The 21279-nt window shown below is 47.5% G+C and overlaps 1 protein-coding gene across 1 annotated transcript in view; it reads right to left on the bottom strand.

The window, feature by feature from the left end:
• chd7 (chromodomain helicase DNA binding protein 7) overlaps positions 1-17065 on the bottom strand; it is a 50242-nt gene extending 33177 nt beyond the window's left edge. The window contains 6 exon segments of the mRNA XM_049009979.1: positions 2514-2882; positions 2884-3099; positions 3102-3506; positions 3509-3984; positions 3987-4492; positions 16718-17065. Coding sequence (XP_048865936.1) covers positions 2514-2882; positions 2884-3099; positions 3102-3506; positions 3509-3984; positions 3987-4323 — 1803 coding nt within the window. The 5' untranslated portion in view covers positions 4324-4492; positions 16718-17065.
• Between the last annotated feature and the right edge of the window lie 4214 nt (positions 17066-21279).

The raw sequence follows: 21279 nt of genomic DNA, 5'->3' as shown, positions 1-21279 counted from the left end.
TCGACGCACAGCAGCGACACCAGCTCCGATCCATCTTCACAAGCAAAGCTACTTGTTGGCTGAGGGGCATGAAAGCTCAAGAGACTCTCTCATAGTCTCCTTGTGCGAAGGCCTTACAGTTCTTTTGTTTTTCTGCTGCTTGTGGACGGAGAGGAGGTGGGTGGAGGAGGGGAATGGGGCTGAATCAGTCCCCTGAGGTTATAACAACAGTCCAGGGACAAGGCAAGCCAGCTCCCACCCTCCCCCAGAACTTACCTAGTCCAAATGCACGTTCAACATTCAAGTGTAAAACTGCCAATGATAGAGGCAAAGAATGGAATATTGGGGGTAGCACCAAGCAAGAGTGGCAGGGAGATAATTTAGCTACAACCTTGATGTGTTTGAGCCGTCCTGAGTGACCGTAAGACTGGAGGCCACCACATCCCAACCAGCATGGAAAAAGGGCACCATTCACCCAGTCAACCCCACCCGTCCCATCCCCTGGACCTTGTCCCAAGGCTAAGCCCGGCCCAGCAGACGAGCAAGGAGGGGGGCCATTGTGGGGGGGCTTAGCCGGGACTCACACTCGCCTGGCACTCAGCATGGGTCTTGGCCGCACTTGTGGACAGCTTGTACTACGCCCCGGCTCTCTTGCTTTTGTTTCACTCCCTTTTATTAAGGGGCGGGGGGGGGGGGACTATTAAAAATGAAAAGCCCGAACCCCAGTGAGGCCAGAAGGCTTTGGCACCCTTCACCCTTTAATAACCGACAGAGGAGAGTCTGCTTACACCTATACACCTAAACGCAGCACTGCACCAACTCCAAAAACTTCTGTTTCAAGAGGACATGATGCGAGTCCTGAACAATCTGGGCATCTGATTAAGTCTTGGTGTCACAGCTCTGCAAAGTCATACCATCACTGGAGCAGCTCAGGGTAACATAGCAGCCCTGCCATTAACGGAATGCTGGCATATACACATTCTGTATGCATAATCCAGGGCCAAGGCAGGCAAAGGTGGATGGAAGATGGATCCATCTCTCACACACACACACACACACACACACACACACACACACACACAAATATGTGATATTACATAAAAATGGGGGAAGAAGCCACGTTTATTTTTAACAAGTGAATACCCTGCAGATTCTGCCGGGGAGAGACGCTCGCAGCCTGACCATGCTTCCCAGAACCCTGCTTAATATAAACATACAAATCGAGAGCCAGTTGAGAACAATCACAGCATCTCTGCAGGAAGTGCCTGTTTATGTGGGGACCTTAATCAGCGTGCGCGCCCTCACATTCTAATTAGGCCCCTTTTTGTTTGGGCTCAGAAAGAGAGCACAGAACATCTGGGGGGTAAAAGAGAGACTCGACCCATGGATAAATTAAACGACATAACGTTGGCTGTCATGGACACATGATCCTATGAACTACTTCAAAAAGATTTAAAAAAAAATAATAAATCAGAATCACAGAAACTGCTCAGCTGCTTTGAAAGTAGCAATTATCTGGCTGGGTGGCTGTGTACATCCTGTGAGGTTTGAGAGAGGATTTGCACACATGTTCCTGAACAGGACTAAAGTCACATGGCTAAAGTCACAAATCTGCTGGACAGGGGGCAGTAAGCCCCAGGTATGCGGGTCCATAGAACATCCACCCATTCAGCCAGCAGACGGAAGCCGATCATGGACAGCATATGAGCTGGAGAGGTCAGCAGGCGGAGACCCCATGTGGACTTCTCAAACACCAAATAAGCTGCCAGGAGGGGACAGGGACAGACTGAGGTGACTGTATCGGTCACGATACAACAGACTATAGCTAGATTCTGCTGTAATGGAAAAACATCCTGATTTACACTACAGTAAAATCCCATTATAGTGGACTCGCTTATAACGGAATATCGTCTATAACAGACGAGGGCTGCTGGTCTCAGCCGTGCACTTTCACAAACATGCAGAAAAAGCATCAGATATAACGGAGTCGCTTATAATGGAATTTCGCTTATAACGGACAAACAATTTGGTCCCAAGGGCCGCTTTTAGCTGCAATTTTGTTCGGCTATAACGGACATGCAGGCTCCGCCTACAAGGCACATGGCGTGCCGGTGATATCTAGCACGGATACGTAGTCGGGATTAATAGTCATGCATCTGGTCAGGTAAAGTTGGATTATTACATGTACCATCTAAAAATCTGTACCACAAGTGTGTATGCTGGGGTGTGGCATGAGTAAATGGTGTCCTGTAGTTGTGTTCTGGGCATACAGCAACTCTGGATATAACCGACTTTGGATATAACGGACTGTTTTGTCAGGTTCCTTCAATGGGATTTATAGTATTAACCAGCACAGAATGGCAGAGGCACAGAGTGACAGAGAATAAGGGTAGGAATGGAGATGGCTTGGGGGGGGGTGGTGTCAGAGATACTAACTGGGATGCCATAAAGGTCCCCTCCTTTCACAGTCATCCACATCCCATCATAGCACTCAGCATCACAAAGATAGCTAGGAGGACCTCTGTAAGCATTACCTGTTGTAGAGGCACTTTCTGGGTGGTGGGTGGAGACGTATGCTGTGGTACCCACGGCTGGTGGTGTGGGGGTGGTGAGCTCTGGTGGTGAATGGAGAGATGCGCGGGTGCTGGCTGTGGGGGGTGCTGCATGGGTGAGCAGGCCTGCAGCTGCTGTTTTGCAAATGGCAGCTGGTGCGCCAGGGGCTGCCCCGGGTGCTGAGGGGCGCCGGAGAGCATCCGCTGGTCTGGCATGGCCTGGGGGTCCACACAGTTTTGGCCAAGTCCACTGGAGGCCCTAAGTGGCCCACCCAGGTCACGCTGACTGGGGGACAGGCCCATGTAGGGCTGGGGGGCTGGCTGCTGCTGCTGGGCCAGGCCACGGGGGCCCCAGGTTCCTCTGGGACAGCCCCATTGCCCCTGCAGGTTGGTGGGGGATGGCGGGGTAGCCGCCAACCTCCATCGTCATGCCGGCGCTGGCAGGGCGGGCCGTCTGCGGGGGCGGTGGGGGGGTGCCAGCAGGGTTTCCCATCGCCTTTAAGGGGGACATGGGCGAGGGTGAGCCGTAGGGGCCTTGAGGGCCAGGTGGAGGTGGTTGCTGTGGTGGCTGCTTGGCGGCGACTGTTGCTGCGCCGGGTGCATAGCTTGCGAGTTCATCTGCGGCACATGCAGGGGCTGCTGGTGCATGAGGCCCTGCGGCCCACTAGGCCCAAACCCAGAGCCAGGGTACCGGGGCACTTGTGGCATAGGGCTGCCCATACCGGTGCTCATCGCACCACCGGAGCCACCACCCACCAGTCCCTGACCAACGGCACCATATGGGGGGTAGGGCGCGTACTGCCCTGAGCTGTTCACGGCCGCCGAGGGTGTCACCGCTGCCGGGTTGCAGGCGTTAAAGCCCATAGCCTGTGGGGGGCGCCCTGGAGCCTGTTGCTGCTGCTGCTGCTGGGGTGAGGGCTGTGAGGGACTGGGTGAGAAGCGGGGGCTGTGGACCACAGTGTCAGGGTGCAGGGGGGGGCCGGGGCCGGCCTGTGGTGGAACTGCTGCGTTTGAGATGCCTGCGCCTGCTGTTGCTGCTGAGGTGGCGGCTGCTGCTGCTGCACAGGGTGCCGCATGGGGGTGCCGGCCATGCCTCCGCCCGGCTGTGGGCCCATGTGGCCCATGAAGTGGTTGGTGGCAGCACTGCGGCCCCCTTCCTGTGGCAGGGCTTGGCCAAAGTGGTTGATCCGAGGCGGGGTGGGCATCTGGCCGTGGGCCTGCATGGGGTAGTCGCCACGCACCATATAGGGCCCCATGGGCTGCATGTGCCCTGAAGGACCTGTCTGCTGCTGTGGTTGCTGCTGCTGGAAGTTGGGCCTGGCAGGCTCAGCCCGCGGGCCCCACATGGAGCCATCCATGTAAGGCTGGCCATGCCGCTCCGCCTGTAGCCCTGTGTAGACTCCATGGCCAGGGCCTCCGCCACTGCCGCCACCGTGGGAGACTGGCACCGGCGCGCATGGTACTGCGAGTGTGGCGACGACATACCGTTGCCTGGGCCAGCACTCAACATGCGCCCCCCCGCTGGTGGTGGCTGCTCCAGCAAGTGGATCTTCTGTGGCTCATACTGGCTGAAGTGGTCAAAGTGGCTCAGCTTGGGCTGCGGCTGGCTGGGAGCTCCTGGTGGTGCCGCTGCCGCCGCCGCATGGTGCATGTAACCCTGCTCCAGAGTCATGGGCTGGCCCAGCGCATTCACCTGGCTCTCGGGGTAACCGCACTCACCCAGGCTGTCCAGGCCCTCTGAGAAGAGGGTCGCGTCCTCCCCAAAGAGACTCATCATGCCGGGGTCAGCCATGCTCGGCCTCCCGTGGGGCTCCAGCGACAAGTGACAGGCGACTCGGGGGCCGCCACAGAGGTGTGTGTCCTCAAAGCCTTTAATCCCTTAGCTAATCTCCCGCATGTCACTCCATATTTCCTTAATGTGTTCAGACAAGGCGGTGTCAGGCGCAATCAGGTTACGGGACCTGGGGGGGAGGGGAAAAAAAAAAGGTTAAAATAAAAGGGGTAGAGAGGCGCACACTCACATTCACCTTGCTGTCGCCAACCAGCAGCAAACCCAGCTTCCAGCATCGCAATAAAGCACATTACTGCAGTTAACTCCCCCCCCCCCCCCCCCCCCATTTGCCTCTCGCCTCTGTGCCCCAACCCCCAAGGCCCCTGCACCGCAGAAACCCCCCCATCGCCCAACCACCAGCGCCACCCACCCTCCCTCCCTCCCTCTGCTTTCAAACAATAGGTCACTCACAACACACAGGCACCAACCCCAAATTAATTCATTCTTTACAATCCCTGGTCGAGGCAGAACAAAGGAAGGCAGAGAGCAGCAGAAGCAGCAGCTGCCACACCAGGCAGGCAGATGCAGGAGCACGGGGGCAGGCCGCCCATCTGCCGAGCCTAACCCCCCTGCTCCCCCCTCACCACCACCACCACCACCACCCGAGGAACGCTCCGGTTACCACCGCCGCGTCCTTAACCCCAAAGTGCCTGGCCGGCGTAATAAGATGAGCAGGCAGCATTATCTATGCCCGAGATAAACAGAGATAAAAGCTGGCGGGTCTAAGGACTAAGGTGGGGGAGGGGGGTTGAGGGCACATGGGGGTGTCCTACAGAACCTCTGCCGCCAGGGGACTGAGGAATGTGTGGCCTCTCTGCACTCACATTTCAGCCTGTCTAACAAAGTGTGAGGAGTGCACCCTCCCCCACCTCCAACACCCTACCCCCTCCTGTTTTTTTTTTGCTTCCAAACAAGGCAACTCAAAAGAATTCAAATCAAGAACGCCCCTGTCCTCAACTCACTGAGGAAAGTTATTTCCTTTAAAAATAAAATCTTCTTAAAACAGACGTAGGTGCACACGGAAAAAGGGACTGAAACTCCTCCACAAAGTCCCCTTTTGCATTTTGTCAAAACAAACTGATCAGAAGGGACTTCTCAGACACAGGTATCCAACACCAAAATGGAACAATTTCATTAAGAGTCCCCCCTCCCCAGTCCAAGCAAATGCCAGTCAGAAGAACATGACGAAGGGGTTTGCAATTTTACAAAAGGACAAACTCGATGTGTCAGCTCTCCAAAGATACCTAAATAAAACACCACAGAGATTACCGCTCCTTAACAACTCTAACGGAGGCACTGCAGCCTTCTGAAAGAATCTCTTCTTGTAAAGGGTAGTATTATCCAACACGGACTAAAAGTGGCTAGTAGGCCTTATAGAAGGGGATGGAAACAAAGGAGCCAGCTGCTAAAGGCAGACAAGGAAATAGCCACAGGTATATGGCACGTGTGCTAAGGATCCACACACATTAGATCATAAGAGGAAAGTACTACAATAAATCATCAGCACGCTGCTGATCTGACAATCAAACAAGGGTCACTTCCAAAGGAAACACCGGACCTGGCAGGTAGATCGGACAGAGTTGCAAAGGGCACAGAGAAAGCAGGAAATGCACACGCGCTCATTCAGTTTGCCTCTCAGTTCAGGCCTCCCATCTCCTGGTTAGGCGTGACACACATCCCTAGACTTGCTATGAGGCACACCAGGCCTCCTTGGTTGCTTAGAAAAAAGGTTCACTTGGAGGGCCTGTCTCCAACACCACACTCGCTCGCCTCACAAACCCCCTCCACTATCCCTGGCCCCTCCCCCGCACACATGGAAGAGGTGGGTCAGTTAGTGGGGCTGACATCGCCGGGCCGGCCGCACAAAGCGGAAACCACGGGAAGGCCATTTGTGGCTGCCGCCCGTTGCCAAGCAGTCCGGGCCATTTGCTGGACGCCACATGGCCCAACGGCCAGCACAGGAGCAACAGCAGCTCTCGCTAAAACACTTAGCCAGCCACACAGGAATAATTAAGCTGCCCTCCTGTCTGTCCATTTCAGCCTCCTCCGCCCCCCAAAACTCCACAGCCAGAGCTAAATTTTCTATCAGGAAAAAATCTCAAGGACTTCTCTTTCATATGTGTTAGCTGGTACAGACAGCCAAATAGTTACGGCAGTGAAGAAATGTTTTTAGCCTACAACAAGCAGACAGGGCAACTTGCAATTAAGGATTGGGTGGGGTGGGGGGATAAAGAAAAAAAAAAGGTTCACCAACAGAGAACAAAGAAACAAAGAACACACACAAAACCCCTTCAGCAGCTGAATGGACTTTTGTTCAGGAAATAGCAAAGGAAATAACCAAAAAGTAAATAGCAGGCATTTCCTGCATCCAACTTACATTAGTGGGGGCTGGGGGTTAGCTGGCCTTCCACTGTTTCTCCTACATGGTGCCAAAACATTGAAGTACAAAGCACCTGCAAAGCCACAGAAGGTGGCCGAGACAGAGCTGAAACAGAGGACGAATGGTACATGCAGGGCCCGGCCAAGGGTCTTCCTGCCCTAAGTTCTCATCCAACCTGTATTGAGTTCTCAGTCACCCATGCACTTAGATGGCACATAAAACCAGTCGCGCAGTCGTGCCGAAACACGCCATTCCCCCATTGTAAGCCAATACATTCTGAGGAAGGCATATTCAGAGGAGCACAAGGTGCAAAATCTGCTGCCTCTGTCTCACATGGAGGGTTGCGGTGCCATTTGGAGGTTCAAGAGCAAGCCTTGGAAGTTTATGCAGAAATCAGATCACACACACCAAGGCTGTTGACACCTGAAAGAGGTAGCAGATTAGCCTAGGACCACTTCAATGCTGTTGCACACTAGGCCTGGAAGACGACCGAAGTTAGAATGAAAGCATACGTGAGGTGAACGTGTGCAGTCTCTCCCCGCGGCCGACAGAAATTGGTATCTGGCACCTGAAAGGAATGGGCGGTTCCAAGCAGTCAGAGGCTGATGCTGTCCAGGAGTGGGATGCAGAGGCAAATGAGGTATCAATGACCTAATAGAGCGAATGACATCACCACAACGCAAGAAGTATTACCCTAAAAGCAGAACACCCTGCAAAAAAGCCAGTCATTAAGCTACCGGCTATAGTTACCTAATACCAAAAAACCTGTGAACTTTCAGGAGTCTTCCAATTTTCCCCACTTACAAGCACCTAAATACTTAATTACTCGCCACAAACTCATACAGGGTCAGCAAACCAACCTAAACAAATATTAAGGGATAATTGTACTCAGCATCCCAAATCAGGGTGGACAAACCATCCCACAAGCTGTCGCAAGCATGATAAAAGCCACCATCATCAGAATAAACAGACCAAGCTTGGGCGCCATAGAGAAGTCAGATGCTAAAGGCAGAGAGGTGGGCGGCCCATTCCATCACAGCTCAGCCAACAGGAAGTGGCGTCTAGCAGGCGCACATACGTACATGATGGAGATCTGGCCAAACAGAGCTTCCCTTCGTCTCCCTGGGAAGCGGCGGCACAAAGCCGGCATTCTCCACATGCATGCCAACAATACAAGCTTTGTGCGCTAAAGCTAATGACGGGGCGAAGACACAGGCACGGCTAAGGACAAACTAACGGGGGGGGGGGGGAAATGCAGAGAGATGGTGACATGGGGGGAGGAGTAGGACAGGAGACAAGGGCGGGAAGGAAATTATATTATTGCTATTAACCATCAAGGGATCTTGTGGCAATCATACTCTTTAAAGCAGACTTATTTACTGAATAATCTGAAGGGTGGGGCCTAAAATGACAACATGCCTGGGTCGGGTGAGGGGGGGGGGGGAAAGAGATGGACATCTATGGATCTGTCATGCATTTGAGGTGCAACGTTACATACACATAAAACTGACACACAGCGGGCTTTGTATATGCACTTCAGCTGTGGCCGTTACTGATTAACTAAAACCTGCAATCACCTCTGTCGTCTTTGCACTTTAAAGGGCATTTAGACGTTGTATAATTGGGGGGGGGGGGGCAAGCATCCACAAGACTTGTTTTCCTCCCCCCTCAGCCAGCTACAAGGCCTGCATCCTGCCCTTGCTCCCACAGAGGGGCCCCTCTTCAAAGAGGCCCTTCTCAGGCTCACCACCAGCATTCCTTTTTTTCCCCTTCCAGAGGCTTCCACTGCAGCTGAAAATAATTTATATCTGCTCCTTGCTGCGAGCGCAGCATGTGTGACTCTTGGGGGCAGTGGGTGTGGCGGGGGGACTTATCCATCATGAATGAACAGGAGCACAAAGACGGGGGCCGGGTGTCACAGGATGCGGAGAGGGCAGAGGTCATGGCGGAGCTAACAGGACATGGAGGGGCTTTGCTGGGATATAGTCACCCCATCTATAAACAGGTATGGGGAGGAAGACAACACTTGATGCAAAACAAATGCAAGTCCCTGTTTACATGATCTCAATGGAATCGACAGGTTCCTGGAGGGAAGACGACAAGACTCAGAAACAGCACTTGCTGCTAAATGTGACGGCCAGGCCAGGCCTCCTCACCTGCCGAAGAATAACCCCAGAGCAGAAACAAAACAGGGCCGCTGCCAGCGCTATGTTGCCATTTAAACACCAGGTCTATGTGCATGTCAAATACATACTGCTATAAGACCTCGTCCAATCTTTTGCCTTCCACTGCACAAACAAGAGACCAAAAAAGGGGGGGAAAAGGCAGAACTCTGACAAGGTCATTCTGCTGCTTACCGTCTGAATTAGAGGCAGGAGATGAGTTGTCAATAGATTTAAATTTAAATGGCAAGGTGCGCATGATTAAAACTGACAGTTTATTACTTGAGAACAATTCACAATAATTCACACGAAGGCAACTTACATCAAGACCTACTTCAAGATATCAGCCCATACTTCCTAGCAATTAAAAAAGGGCCAGCTTTTATTCTATATCCCAAATTCACTGATTATTATGTTCAATTCCACACCCTTTCTGAATTTTTGTAGCAAGGAGGAGGAGAAGCATGTGGCTCTCCACCTGATATAATTACACCAGGCATAGCATGTCTTTGCCTTCTAGAAGGGTTTTCCATGAGTCCGTCATCGCGTGAGTAAGGAGGGGGAAGGTGGAGGAGCCTGCTTGTTTTGCAGCAAAACAGGCCACTGCAGCCCTCCCACTAGCCACGACAGCGAAGGGGGAGGGGGCTATCACCATGCTTGGCTTCAACTGAAAAGCAAGTTGAGATAAAATAAAAATGGCAGCTGTACATTTACAGGCGAGCAGCCCTGTCCAATCACAGCAAGACGATGGCTGAAATACCGGACAACTGACATTCAGTTCCAGAAAGGCCAGGGTGGGACAATGTGGCAGGAGGCATGACGGGTAATAATGCTACAACCATTTTAACAGGTCCACTGTACCCAAATCCAGAAAGGTGTCAGGAAAGAGAGGCAGAATATTTTGTTGGAGACGAATCAAGACTTGAATGAATTGTAAAATTTCACATACAACAGAAATTTATAATTTATTCTCACACAATAACCATTCCAATGTCCGCACTGAGGCAGGATATTCAACTGAAAAAGAAATCAAAAAGAATATTTTTGGTATAACAATGAGGTTGGGAAAAACAGTGAGATGAAACCAGCTTGTTCCTTATACCTGAACAGTACTACGACCCAGTAAGCATGTGATGCAGATTGTCATTCAAAGATGCAGTCCTACTACTAGCTGGTCCATAAAACATTCCCTTCAATATTCAGATTAAGGCAAACCTGTAAACGCAATGTGCACTGGTCAGACGATTGCACAGACTTAAATGTGAATAAGAGCATAGGCGCCTTATCCGCCGTTTGCAAAGACCAGAAAAGAAGGTTGTCCAATCCAACTTTAGACGTTTTTTTATTCATCTTCTACATAGACAATCCAACATGATTTTACATTAGACGAATTGAGGGTAAGACTAGATTTAGGTTTAAATAAATGCCCGAGGGATGAGAGGTGCCATTTCAAACATGGCGTTTAACAGGTCTAACCGCAAGGATGGATCTGAGGGGCACTGGTTGTGTCATGAACAGTTGACAAGTAAGTTCAAAACTGAAATGAATTCCAATAAGAATTGACCAGGACCATAGATGAGGATCATGCTGAACACAGATCAAACACCATTTAACAATATTCCCTATTTTGAAATAAAGCTTTTCACTACACAAAATAAATGACTCAGACTAAATTAGATCGACATGATTTTAAGTGCAATCATTGCCTGGGTTGTACAAGTACAGTGGAGAACCGCAAAACGGTTGAATGAAAATGAAATGCAGAAACAGAATCTTAATTGCTATCTGTGCACCTAAAAAGTAATCGCATTGCATTTCTTCAGTGTTACTGTACAGTAATAATGCCACTACTGATCCTGTTTTGAGATCACCAGCTTAAAAAATGCTTACTTGAATTTGAAAAGTGCCCATGGAAAAAACGCGATAGAGTTCGACTAGTTTGATATGTAGGTCATGAACCGACTGACATGAATGCATACTGCAAGTACTGCCCACTCGCGGTCAGTGAAAAACAGCTTTGGAACAACATCTGCGGTTTCATTCTAAAGGATTGAAGAGGGCTTTTCCTCAGCAAGCCTGCCATAACCATCTCCGCGCTGGATGTGCCTTTATTGCTCACCCCGAGGGAAAAATCAAATAATGTGGCCGATTAAAAACCATCTGAAAACTCAAGCTCAGTTTATACCCCAGACTATATTGATGGCATACACCAGGAAAAAAAACTGCTTTACTGCAGTGGCGAGGCTGAATGATGGTTTCGCAAATACCTTTCCCCCTCCCATATATAGTACTGTGCAAAAGTCTCAGACAGTCCAAAGAAATGTTCAAAGCTGTTTATCTGGGTGGCAAATTTACTTAGAGCAAAAAACACAATTTAACATTACAACATGTGCAAATTAAGAGTAACACAATAAAAAAATTGTAATTTATTCTGTTTCTAAAAAGTTACTGATATCTAGTTGGATGGCAAGATGAACACCGCTTCAGTTCCCAAACTTCTTAGGAGCACCTCAGTCGTTCCATGATTTTGTTAAATTTCACCAACAGCTCAATTTAAATTATTAAATATATTGGTTTAAAAAGTCAGTGACAGATTGACTAGCTGTATGAGGTGTGCTAGTGGCCAAGTCAAAAAATACATGGCTGCACTGGACAGTCGCTGCAAATACTAGGAAGATTTAGCAGAGGTTCTGAAATGGCTGACACACTTTGACAGGCATAACAGTTTTACACCAACACTATATGTATGTGTGTGTATATATAAATATGAAAAATGATTGTGTTTGCCAAATGCACTTGTGCTGAAAAGGTTTTCCGCTTAATGTTCAGGGGCCAAGGAAACGAGTCCCCGTAGACATACTTGAGCACAGAGCCCTTCAAGGAAGTCACAGACCAAGTGACACTGAAGCCCAGAGATCCCCTCACATTACGCCACCAGCTAAGCTCCTTACACTAGTGCCACATGCTACCAGGACTCAGAGGCAAGCAGTCACCCAACTTTGAAAGATCTAATGCTGAAGCGCAGGGCTCTAGCTTCCTCCTTACTCACCAGCAGTGATCAGAAGATGAAACACTTTCATAGCATTTTTAAGTCAAAATGAAAGTTGAGCAACTAAGCAGATGTGTGAATGAACACATTCACCCCCCCCCCCAATAATTTACACAACATGCCAGAATGAAAGCTAACCAAATATACAAAAGGGATAGAAACAAAATTTCAGATTGACGAAAACCCTAATACACTAGATCAGTTATTCTGATGTCAATCTTTACACAATTGAGGAAATAACTTGTGGGTGTAAAATAGAGGATACTGAGATTATAGCAGAACACAGACTTGAAACCTGAAGGTTGTTGGTTTGCTAGCCATTGGGTGTTCTGCTTCAGTATTCTTGGGCATGGTGCTATTTAACATTTAGTTGAAATAAATGGGTAAAAGTGGAGGGTCATGTAAGAAATTAAAGAAATATATACAAACCACTGGAATTCAATACTTCAAACTTCTCTTCCTGTACACATGCCAATGGTGGCTTGTACTTAATTAGCCGCAAGCTAGAAATCCATTTACATGGAGATTAACCAACTTCGGATGTTACAACTTGTTCTCTCCCTTGGGTGGGGGTTACAGAAATAATGCATTTCCACATGTATGACAGGGCAGCACATTTCAATGGATGCCTCAGCAGCAGAGAGCATGGTAACTTGCCTGAAAGCATTCAAACAGGTGTTAAAAGCACGAGTATTCTGTTCTTGTGTCTTAAGACCAACAAAACAGCAATGCCAGTACAGCAAAAAGCAGCTGCCCGCTGATATGACAAAATCTCTTAAAATTCCTCAAATTAAACAATACTCAGACAACATTAAGAAGAAAAATATAAGTGATAATCTTTCAGATAAGATGCACTTGAGGAAAAAAATGTGAGCAGATGCATGAGAGACCAGCGAATGTCTGGGGAGTGGGGTGAAATTGTCAATATAAAAACAAAGGCAACAATTTTACATCCAGTAAACAAGTACCTTACTATCAACAAGAGAATGATTAAGTTAAGTTGCAAGCTGGCTACAGAAATATCTAGGTTTCATAGTACCATTAGGTTGGAAAGTAATTACTCTGACCCAAAGAGCAGCATATAATGCATCACCTGTGTACCAAGAGAATACCCTGACTTGTTTAATTGCAACTCTGTCCAGTAATTTAGCCTCCACACAAGAAGATCACTTTAAGTATTCAATAACCTTGTTTGACTTACTGTACAAGTCAACGTTTATCTGATAGCAATGTATCATTTATCACATTTGTTATGTTAACAAAACAAATGAAGAGGGATGCCACCAGTCTTATTGACATTTACACCATTCCCAGTAATGCAGTGCTGCTCTACCACATGGGCACAATAAAATCAGTCGATCATATGCAGACAACAGGAATGCAAAACGTTGAAAACATCTATTCAGTTGACTGGATAGTCCAACCACTGTTTCATAGCATATAGATGTGCACCAAATGTTTGCCCCAGCCCCAAAATTAAGGCTGCACAAGACCTGGCTCCACCAACTGGATGTGTGTTTGTTTTTGATACTTATTGCCAGTTCTTTCGGTTTGCCAAAAATAGAACTACAGGATATAAAGGTACTTTTAATACCTCAGATCACATTTCACCCTACTGTACTCCTATGCCGTTCCAAACAAGATCGTGCCTCTCCACAGATACATTCAGGCAAGAGAAGTAAAAAATGGCCAAAGAAGGTGAACAAATTCAACACTGAATAAAGCGCTATTTTACATCACGCCACTCTAAAGCGACTTTAAAGCAGAGCTCTCCAAAACATTTAACTCATGCTCTAGTATGCTTGACATGCCAGACAAAACTTAATTTTAAACTGTACGGCAGAGCAAAACATGAAGAGCAAGCAGAAAAATACAATACAAAATCAGACTAATGCCATCTGAAACATGGTCATGGACAATATCCATTTAACTTAAAACAGGAACATTTTGACACTGATCGTCAAGTGCCTTGCCTAGACACACAACCAGAGAAAAATAAATTTATAAATGTATGAAGCATTTGTGTCTATTCCAGTGTTGTCAAACAGGTTTTATGTGGCTTCTCAAACAAAATGGCAGAGGTCTATGCAGTTTTAACAATCAGACATTTCCATGTTGACAATTGTTCCCATACAGGCCTTCAATTCACCCATACCATGGGAAATGAAATAGCTATGGGAATAACCAATGAAGATCTGATATTACGTTATTCCCAACAGCAGATTTTACATGTCAACTGCATAGTTACTACAGCAGTAATGCACTTAAGTCGACAACCCATAACACCGACCAAAGTCAGTTACATCATAAATGTATACCCTACAAAGTGCTGCCTGTTCATTGCTATTTTAGCTGGTGAAGTTTCCAAACAGATACCTACATATTTCATGAGAATCTTGAGCACACAAATATAACATATATTTTAATACAGTCTTCCATATACAAAAGACAACTCATTAAGTTGCCTACTACGACCCCCCCCCCCACCCACCCACCGCTACACACACACCATCACCAATGACTAACTTATGGTCCCACGTCAAGGAACCAGCAGACACCAGCTCCCATGAACCTTGGATATCACCCGCTTCAGAGCGGCAAGGCTAATTTCTAAGTCAAGAAAATTGTTTTGCAAAGGTGTTTTGAGGGACAGCCATTAACGTTAAGACTTCACCGCAGTTTAGTGGGAATTTCGTCATCAGCATCGCAAAGCGTAAGCAGCGCTGGACTGATAGCAGGACAAAATATTATTCTTGTGCTAAAAGTAAAAAGAGCAGAGTTTCTCTTAGATGTGCTAGTAATGTTGATGCGTTAAAGCTCGCGAGCTGCCCCCGGCCTGGCTGTGAGGCCGGGAGACTCTTCATTATCCTGATTCACTGAGTGGCCCGAGTCAAATTAAAGCTGCCATCTTAGGTTAAAGACTTGAAAGCATTTCCCTTTGTGTATCGACGAGGAGGACGAGCGCTGACCGCAATAGCTGTGGGATGCCGGCTGCACCGAACCGCGGGGCAGGCAGAACATTCTCACTTAGTTTAAAGATGAATGAAATTGAAGAAAAAAACTTGGGTTAGTTAAACGCGATAGGAAAACGATCGCCCGAAAAGCGAGCGTGGGGTACCACATGTAGATTGCAAAGCGCTCCGATGTGTGACCGGCGGCGGAACCACAGCTAAAGAAAAGGCGTTAAAAAAGCCCAACTGGTGCTTTTACAAATGTCGCTTTAAAAGCAAATGGTTAAAGTCTCCCCAAGTCACAAGCACGGTAGTAAAACATGGTGAATTTAATCTCGATGATCCGGCGACAACTTGAACAAAACTTTCAAAAATATGGACATAAACAACAATTTTAAAGTGATTTCACAGTAAACGGGGAACAGAAGCGAGTCGACGGGAGAAAAGACAACGTAAATTGTGGCCAGTTGGGTAAGCCGACGATAGGGACCTTTCGTGCGGCGACTCCCGTCCATTGTTTTAAAGTTGCTAGCCAGCTAGCCGCGCTAACACTGCGGCCCCGCTAATCATGGCCCTGGTAGGCGGGGGGGGCAGCAGCGCAGGCGCTCCGAATCCACCTGGCCGCAGGTGCGGAGGCGAGGCGGCGTGCCCTCCCCGTCCCGATTCCGTCTGGAGCACTGGACGGGGGGCCGTGGATGGCCGTCGATGGCCCGCGGCGTTCACTCGTTCCCGTCCCGGTTCCCTCACCTCCCCCAAGGCTGACCGCCCGCCTCCCCTGCTAATTACTGTCGCGCACGTTTGTGGACGGAAGCCTGACTTCTCCCCCACCCCCCGGATACTCCCGGGAGAAAAACACCCCCACTCGGGGGGAGGGGGTTGGTTAACGTGCACAGCACCGGTACCGAACTTAATACTTGTGCCCCGTATCTAACCCGCAAAACCACTACGGAGCGCCTGGCCTCGGACAACCTTTCCCATTCTTTCTTTCTGACTTGCACGGACTTTCTCCGACCTGGCAGCTGGCACTCTTCAATGAGGGATTTTAAAGTAGGTCCCCGGCCCCCGTTTCGTTCACTCTCTGCCGGAGATGGAGGGGGTGGACGGGGATGTCCCCGGGGCGCCCCGACCCACCTCCGCACACCCGGCCACCTCGTGTGCCGCTTCACCTCCCCAAGTCCCACGGTGCTCCCCACAAATTCCCGGTCCCTTACAAAACGAGCCCCCCGACCCAGTCCGGTCGACTCCAAACCTAGCTACCGGAGTTGTCTCCCGAAACTGGGCGGCCGGCTCGTCTTTCCTCGGATATCCGCCCGGACTGAGGGGGGGGATCTGGTCATTCCGAGTAGGACGGTTCCCTTCCCGGCGTCAGACCTCCGCATCACACCGGCTAAACTATGGTAACCGGGCTCGTCGGTCGGAGAGTTAACCCTAACCGGGTTCCCCAAATGGGACAGCAACCCCAGTCTCCCCGCATCGCTGATGTAAAAGTTACCGCTCGGTAGCCACGTTTCCCCGCTGGCGTTTGAGACAAGTGAGCCGCTTCTTACAACTTTTCACACGCTTCAACAAAAGTAACTGAGCGCACTCGCTACATTTTCACCGATAACCACCCTTAAAACTAGCTAGTTAGCCCCGGCGAGCGGCTAGCCAGCAGGTTAATGAAACTTTTACAATTTAAAATATATTTTTAAAATATACATGTGTGAAATCAAAGCGGCGGTTGCCGTCCTCACCTCAGTTCAGCTCGCGGCGAGGTCCGCGCGACACCGCGCGCGAGTAGAGAAAAAGAGGCGAGCAGATAAAAGTCACTCACCTAGTATTAGCCGCGTAGCTTAGTGGCCAGGTCACTTCGGGCTTGTGTTAAATAAAGTGTTCTTAGCATGTACCTCCACCTGTGCGCGACAAAAATCGGCCGAATCGCCGGCATACAAGCGCGTCAGCCTCAGCGTCTCCCGTCCCGTCCTCGCTGACTCTCTCTCTCGCTCCTTTGTGTTAATTTCACCCGATTCAAGTTTAATCCGATCGATCCCGGCGGCCGCGCTCTCGATTCCCTGCCTTCCACAGGCGAGGAGCGCGTTCGCGTCTCGCCCCGGTCACGTGCGTGCGCGCGGACGACGACACCAACACCAGCAGCACCACCACCACCAACACCAACCCCCCCTCCTCGCGCGGGTGCTGACGCAACGGCGTTATTGTCATTATTGTAATTGTCGCGGTAATGAGAGGCACGTACTCACAGACCACAAAAGGAGTATGCTACCCATCCGGCTGTAAGCAGTCCAAGAACGGGGGACAAGTCCCAATAAGGGATAAAAAATATTTGTTTTTGATAAAATAAACCTCGCAGTTATTAAATATCATTCCACTTTACAACGGCGTTAAAGGGACGGTTAACTGAAATAACCTGTGTTGTTCTGTATTCGGTCATGCACGAGTCGTACATAAAAAGTTTTTTAAATCTGTATTTTCAAGTAATTATTTTTCTTTAAGTATTTCCGCATTATTTGTAACCATTATACAAGTAGCCTGGAGAATCATTTTGAGTGTGAAGCGTAATTACGTCATACTGGAAGCCACAGCAAGGTGGTATCTAATTCAGAGATTTATGGTTGGGGGGTTGGATTGGGCTATAGCTGGAATTCTCATGTTTTCCACACGGGTTTCCTCCTACGCTATTCAGCTAAATGTGGGGTTTAAAATGTGCAAAGGACTGATGTGCTGTGACATGAACTTTAATAAGATCAACTTCATTGATAAGCTTCATTATAATCATGCTTTGTTGTAATAGGCTCTGGTTCGCCACAGCCTGATTGCATCTGCCCACAAGAGAACAGACATAGAAATACACATAGACAAATTATTTAATGATAGCAAAAATGCGCAATGCCCTTTCTCTACTCAAAGGACCTGGACAAGCTACTGCTGATTTAAAGCAGGCAAAAACCACTATCCAAGGCATCTCAGTCATAAATGTTATATGGGAGTGTGATTATACAGTAATGTTGCAAATGCTATAAAAACACACACACTACAGCACCCAAGGCAAGAATACATCCAAGAATATTCATTATACTGTCATTACCTAGGCCAATGCAGATGTTAAATTGCAAAAATGATGGTGCAAGATGTGTCACATAGTGCCACTAGGCCAAGTCAGGAAGTGTGCTCAGTTAAATGTGTATTTCACTTGCATCCCACTGCGCTCAAATTTCCTGTATTACTTTTTGAGGGTTCATTGTCATTTCTTTGATATTCATCTATCCACCCACCTACTATCCATCCATCATCAATGACTACTTATCCTGAGTTGTGATCCACAGGCAACATCCATCCATCCATTTTCCAAACCGCTTATCCTACTGGATCGCGGGGGGTTCGGAGCCTATCCTGGAAGCAATGGGCACGAGGCAGGGAACAACCCAGGATGGGGGGCCAGCCCATCGTAGGGCACATTCACACACCATTCACGCACACATGCACACCTACGGGCAATTTAGCAACTCCAATTAGCCTCGGTAAAGGGACAATTAGACTTATTTTTGAACTGTGGGGAAACCGGAGTACCCGGAGGAAACCCCACGATGACATGGGGAGAACATGCAAACTCCACACAAATGTGACCCAGGAGGAGACTCGAACCCGGGTCCCAGAGGTGTGAGGCAAGAGTGCTAACCACTGTACAACCACAGGCAACATCTTCCCTTTATTTTTCTGCGGCATTGTCACCTTCAAATCAACATTGTGACAACTTTTCTCAAATCTTTTCTTAAATTGTCACTGGTTGAAACATTGAAATGCATTTATACCTGCTCAAACTCAGATGTCTGATGTTGTGGGCATGTCCTTAATATCACAAGTGAAGGGACAATCATCTTCAGAGGAAATGGCTAGGTTTCAAGACATCGTACTGGATAAAACCATTATTTTGCTAAACGAAGTGATATTGTTAACAGTTTAACCCTGGTTTATTTATTATTATAGTTTACATCTTACTTCTACCCAGTGAGTACATTTACAATGATAATTTGATGTCATTCTCAAGCAGGAATATATTTTAGGGCTGCAGATGACAAAAGCATCCAAAAAGCTACTAAACTTGAGAGACATAAAATGAGCAACATCAATAATGATATTTCCTGTTCAACAGTAAGTAAATGTCCTCATAAAACCCATTTTTTGACTTTTCTGCTTAAACGAGGTAAACCTAACCGTTATTTGGTTTATTCTGTGCGAGAAAAATAATTGTCCACTATGCCAGTAAACAGGCATTCCTCTTAAGTACCAAAAGTATTTTATCATTTGATTACATTTCGTCTAAAGAAATAAAAGTTCAGAAAACAATCGGGAAATTCACTTTTAACCTGAAAGCAGCTTGTAACAAGGCGATATAATCAATTCCAATTATTTATCATTGAAGGTCGGAGCTGTTTTAGAACTTTAGCACAAAATAAAATACGTATAAAATGTGACAAATATGCAAAGGTGGACACGCATTTTCGGACGACCACCAACTCATGTAACCAGTCTTTTCGAATTTCAGCGCCACGCGAGCGCGCTGCCTTCGCGCCCCCACGGCATGCGCGGCCACGAGGTCCCTGAAATTCCCCGGAGATGCGGGCGACTGCATGGAGCACGCTGGTTGCTATTCAATACTTAACACGCCGGAAAAGTGCTATAAAACACTCGCTTCGGCGCCTGCCTACTTCGAACATACTCGGTGTGTATTAAACTACGGGGAAAATCCTGATTCAAGTACATTTTTAAGCGGTTTATCTGTTTAGTGTTTTTTTAAGCTACCCTTCCTGGCTTCGGGCCAATCCAGTTTACACGTAACACGCACCTCCTCCGTAACCCGGATGTCTCTTTCATCATCATTAGTTGCTTATCATAACCTGGCCCGCAGGACTATTTAAAGACACAGGCACTTTCAAGAGCGACGCGCTCCACCGCTTCGGAAGACGTAGTGGGGGTTTAGCGATTGTTTTCGTTGTGAATAAATCGCAAAACATTTTAAAGAATAATTTTGTGAATAAATTTACGACAGAATTCATGCATTTTTCTCTTTAGGTGCTTGTCTTATTGTACTTTTGTTATTTATATTGGTTTTAAAACATTATTAAACGCACTAATTGACAATTCCTCCAACAACTCCGCCATGCGGTGATGCCACATCGCCTTCTGCGAGTAAAATGGTTTTCTTTTCCCTTCACTTGATTTTAAGCCCCCCAACACCCGGTTTGAGTTAAGCGTAGCTTTCACGTAGTCCGATTGATGTCAAAGACAAGTAAAGAATTCCAGAGATACCATGGTGTTTTTGTCGGACACATAGATTGCACTACATACATTTGCGTTTCATTTTTTCGGCAAGCATCGCCGTCCTCTGCTTAAGTCGTATGTCTGTAAAAAACACTATGGAAAAGCTTTGACGTATTCTATATATATATATAAGAATATATTCATTATTAAGAGTACGTTGGTATCTCCTTGATGCACTCTGTGTAGCACTGATGTATAATAACCTGGCACGAATAATCTTATTTTTAAGCCTGCTGGTTATTTATGAAAAATACTAAAAGAGTGAACCTGTTTCAGGAGTTACAGGGCATAGGACAGGATGTCAGTGTGTTGCAGAGAACATATTCATACAATCACACACCAAGGGCAATAATAATAATTAAAAAAAAACACTGAACTAAGCCACAAATGTACGTGAGAGAAACCAGTACAGATATGAAAATATGTAAACCACACATGCATGTGAGCCCACACACGCACACTCAGGTGTGAGGATACACTAAACATCCATGCTGTAGTTACCAAATGTTCTTTGGCCAAAACTGAAAACGGGAAGTTTGTTAGGCTTTTAAATGTCAAGTTATACATTTTTTTTGCCTTGAATGAAAACAATGCCCAAATAACATGAGTTTGAAGGGGATAACAGCATATATACTTACTGAGTGAATCCAGTAGAAAGCCAGTCAGGCTCCTAAATTAATCATTGTCACCGGTGTCCATTCTATCTGATTTTGCAATGTGACGCACTTAATTGGCCTCTTAAATGACCAAAAAAAAAAAAAAAGTGAATCAATGACTTTTTAGTAAGTCAAATTTCTGCAGCAAAACCTCACCAGATGTGTTCTGTGTTAGTTCTCAAATATACACCGAAGAGGTGTTTGGACAATATAAAACAGATCCCTGATGTGTAACTGATGAATCAAGAATGGTAAATCATTTCCCCCCCCCACACATTCTCTCTTTTAGGACCTAAAAATCCCCAAAAGGTCCAGGGTTTCGCTTTGTTTCATGTTGCCGTTTGCTTTCTACACTCTGAGTACTTTCTCGCAGTATCTTAATCAATCTACAAGCCTATCTTAC

This window comes from Brienomyrus brachyistius, chromosome 4 (genome assembly GCF_023856365.1).
Source record: "Brienomyrus brachyistius isolate T26 chromosome 4, BBRACH_0.4, whole genome shotgun sequence".
Classification (NCBI taxonomy): domain Eukaryota; kingdom Metazoa; phylum Chordata; class Actinopteri; order Osteoglossiformes; family Mormyridae; genus Brienomyrus; species Brienomyrus brachyistius.
Note: the sequence above shows the minus strand (reverse complement) of the source record. Positions and strands in the feature narration are given on the sequence as shown.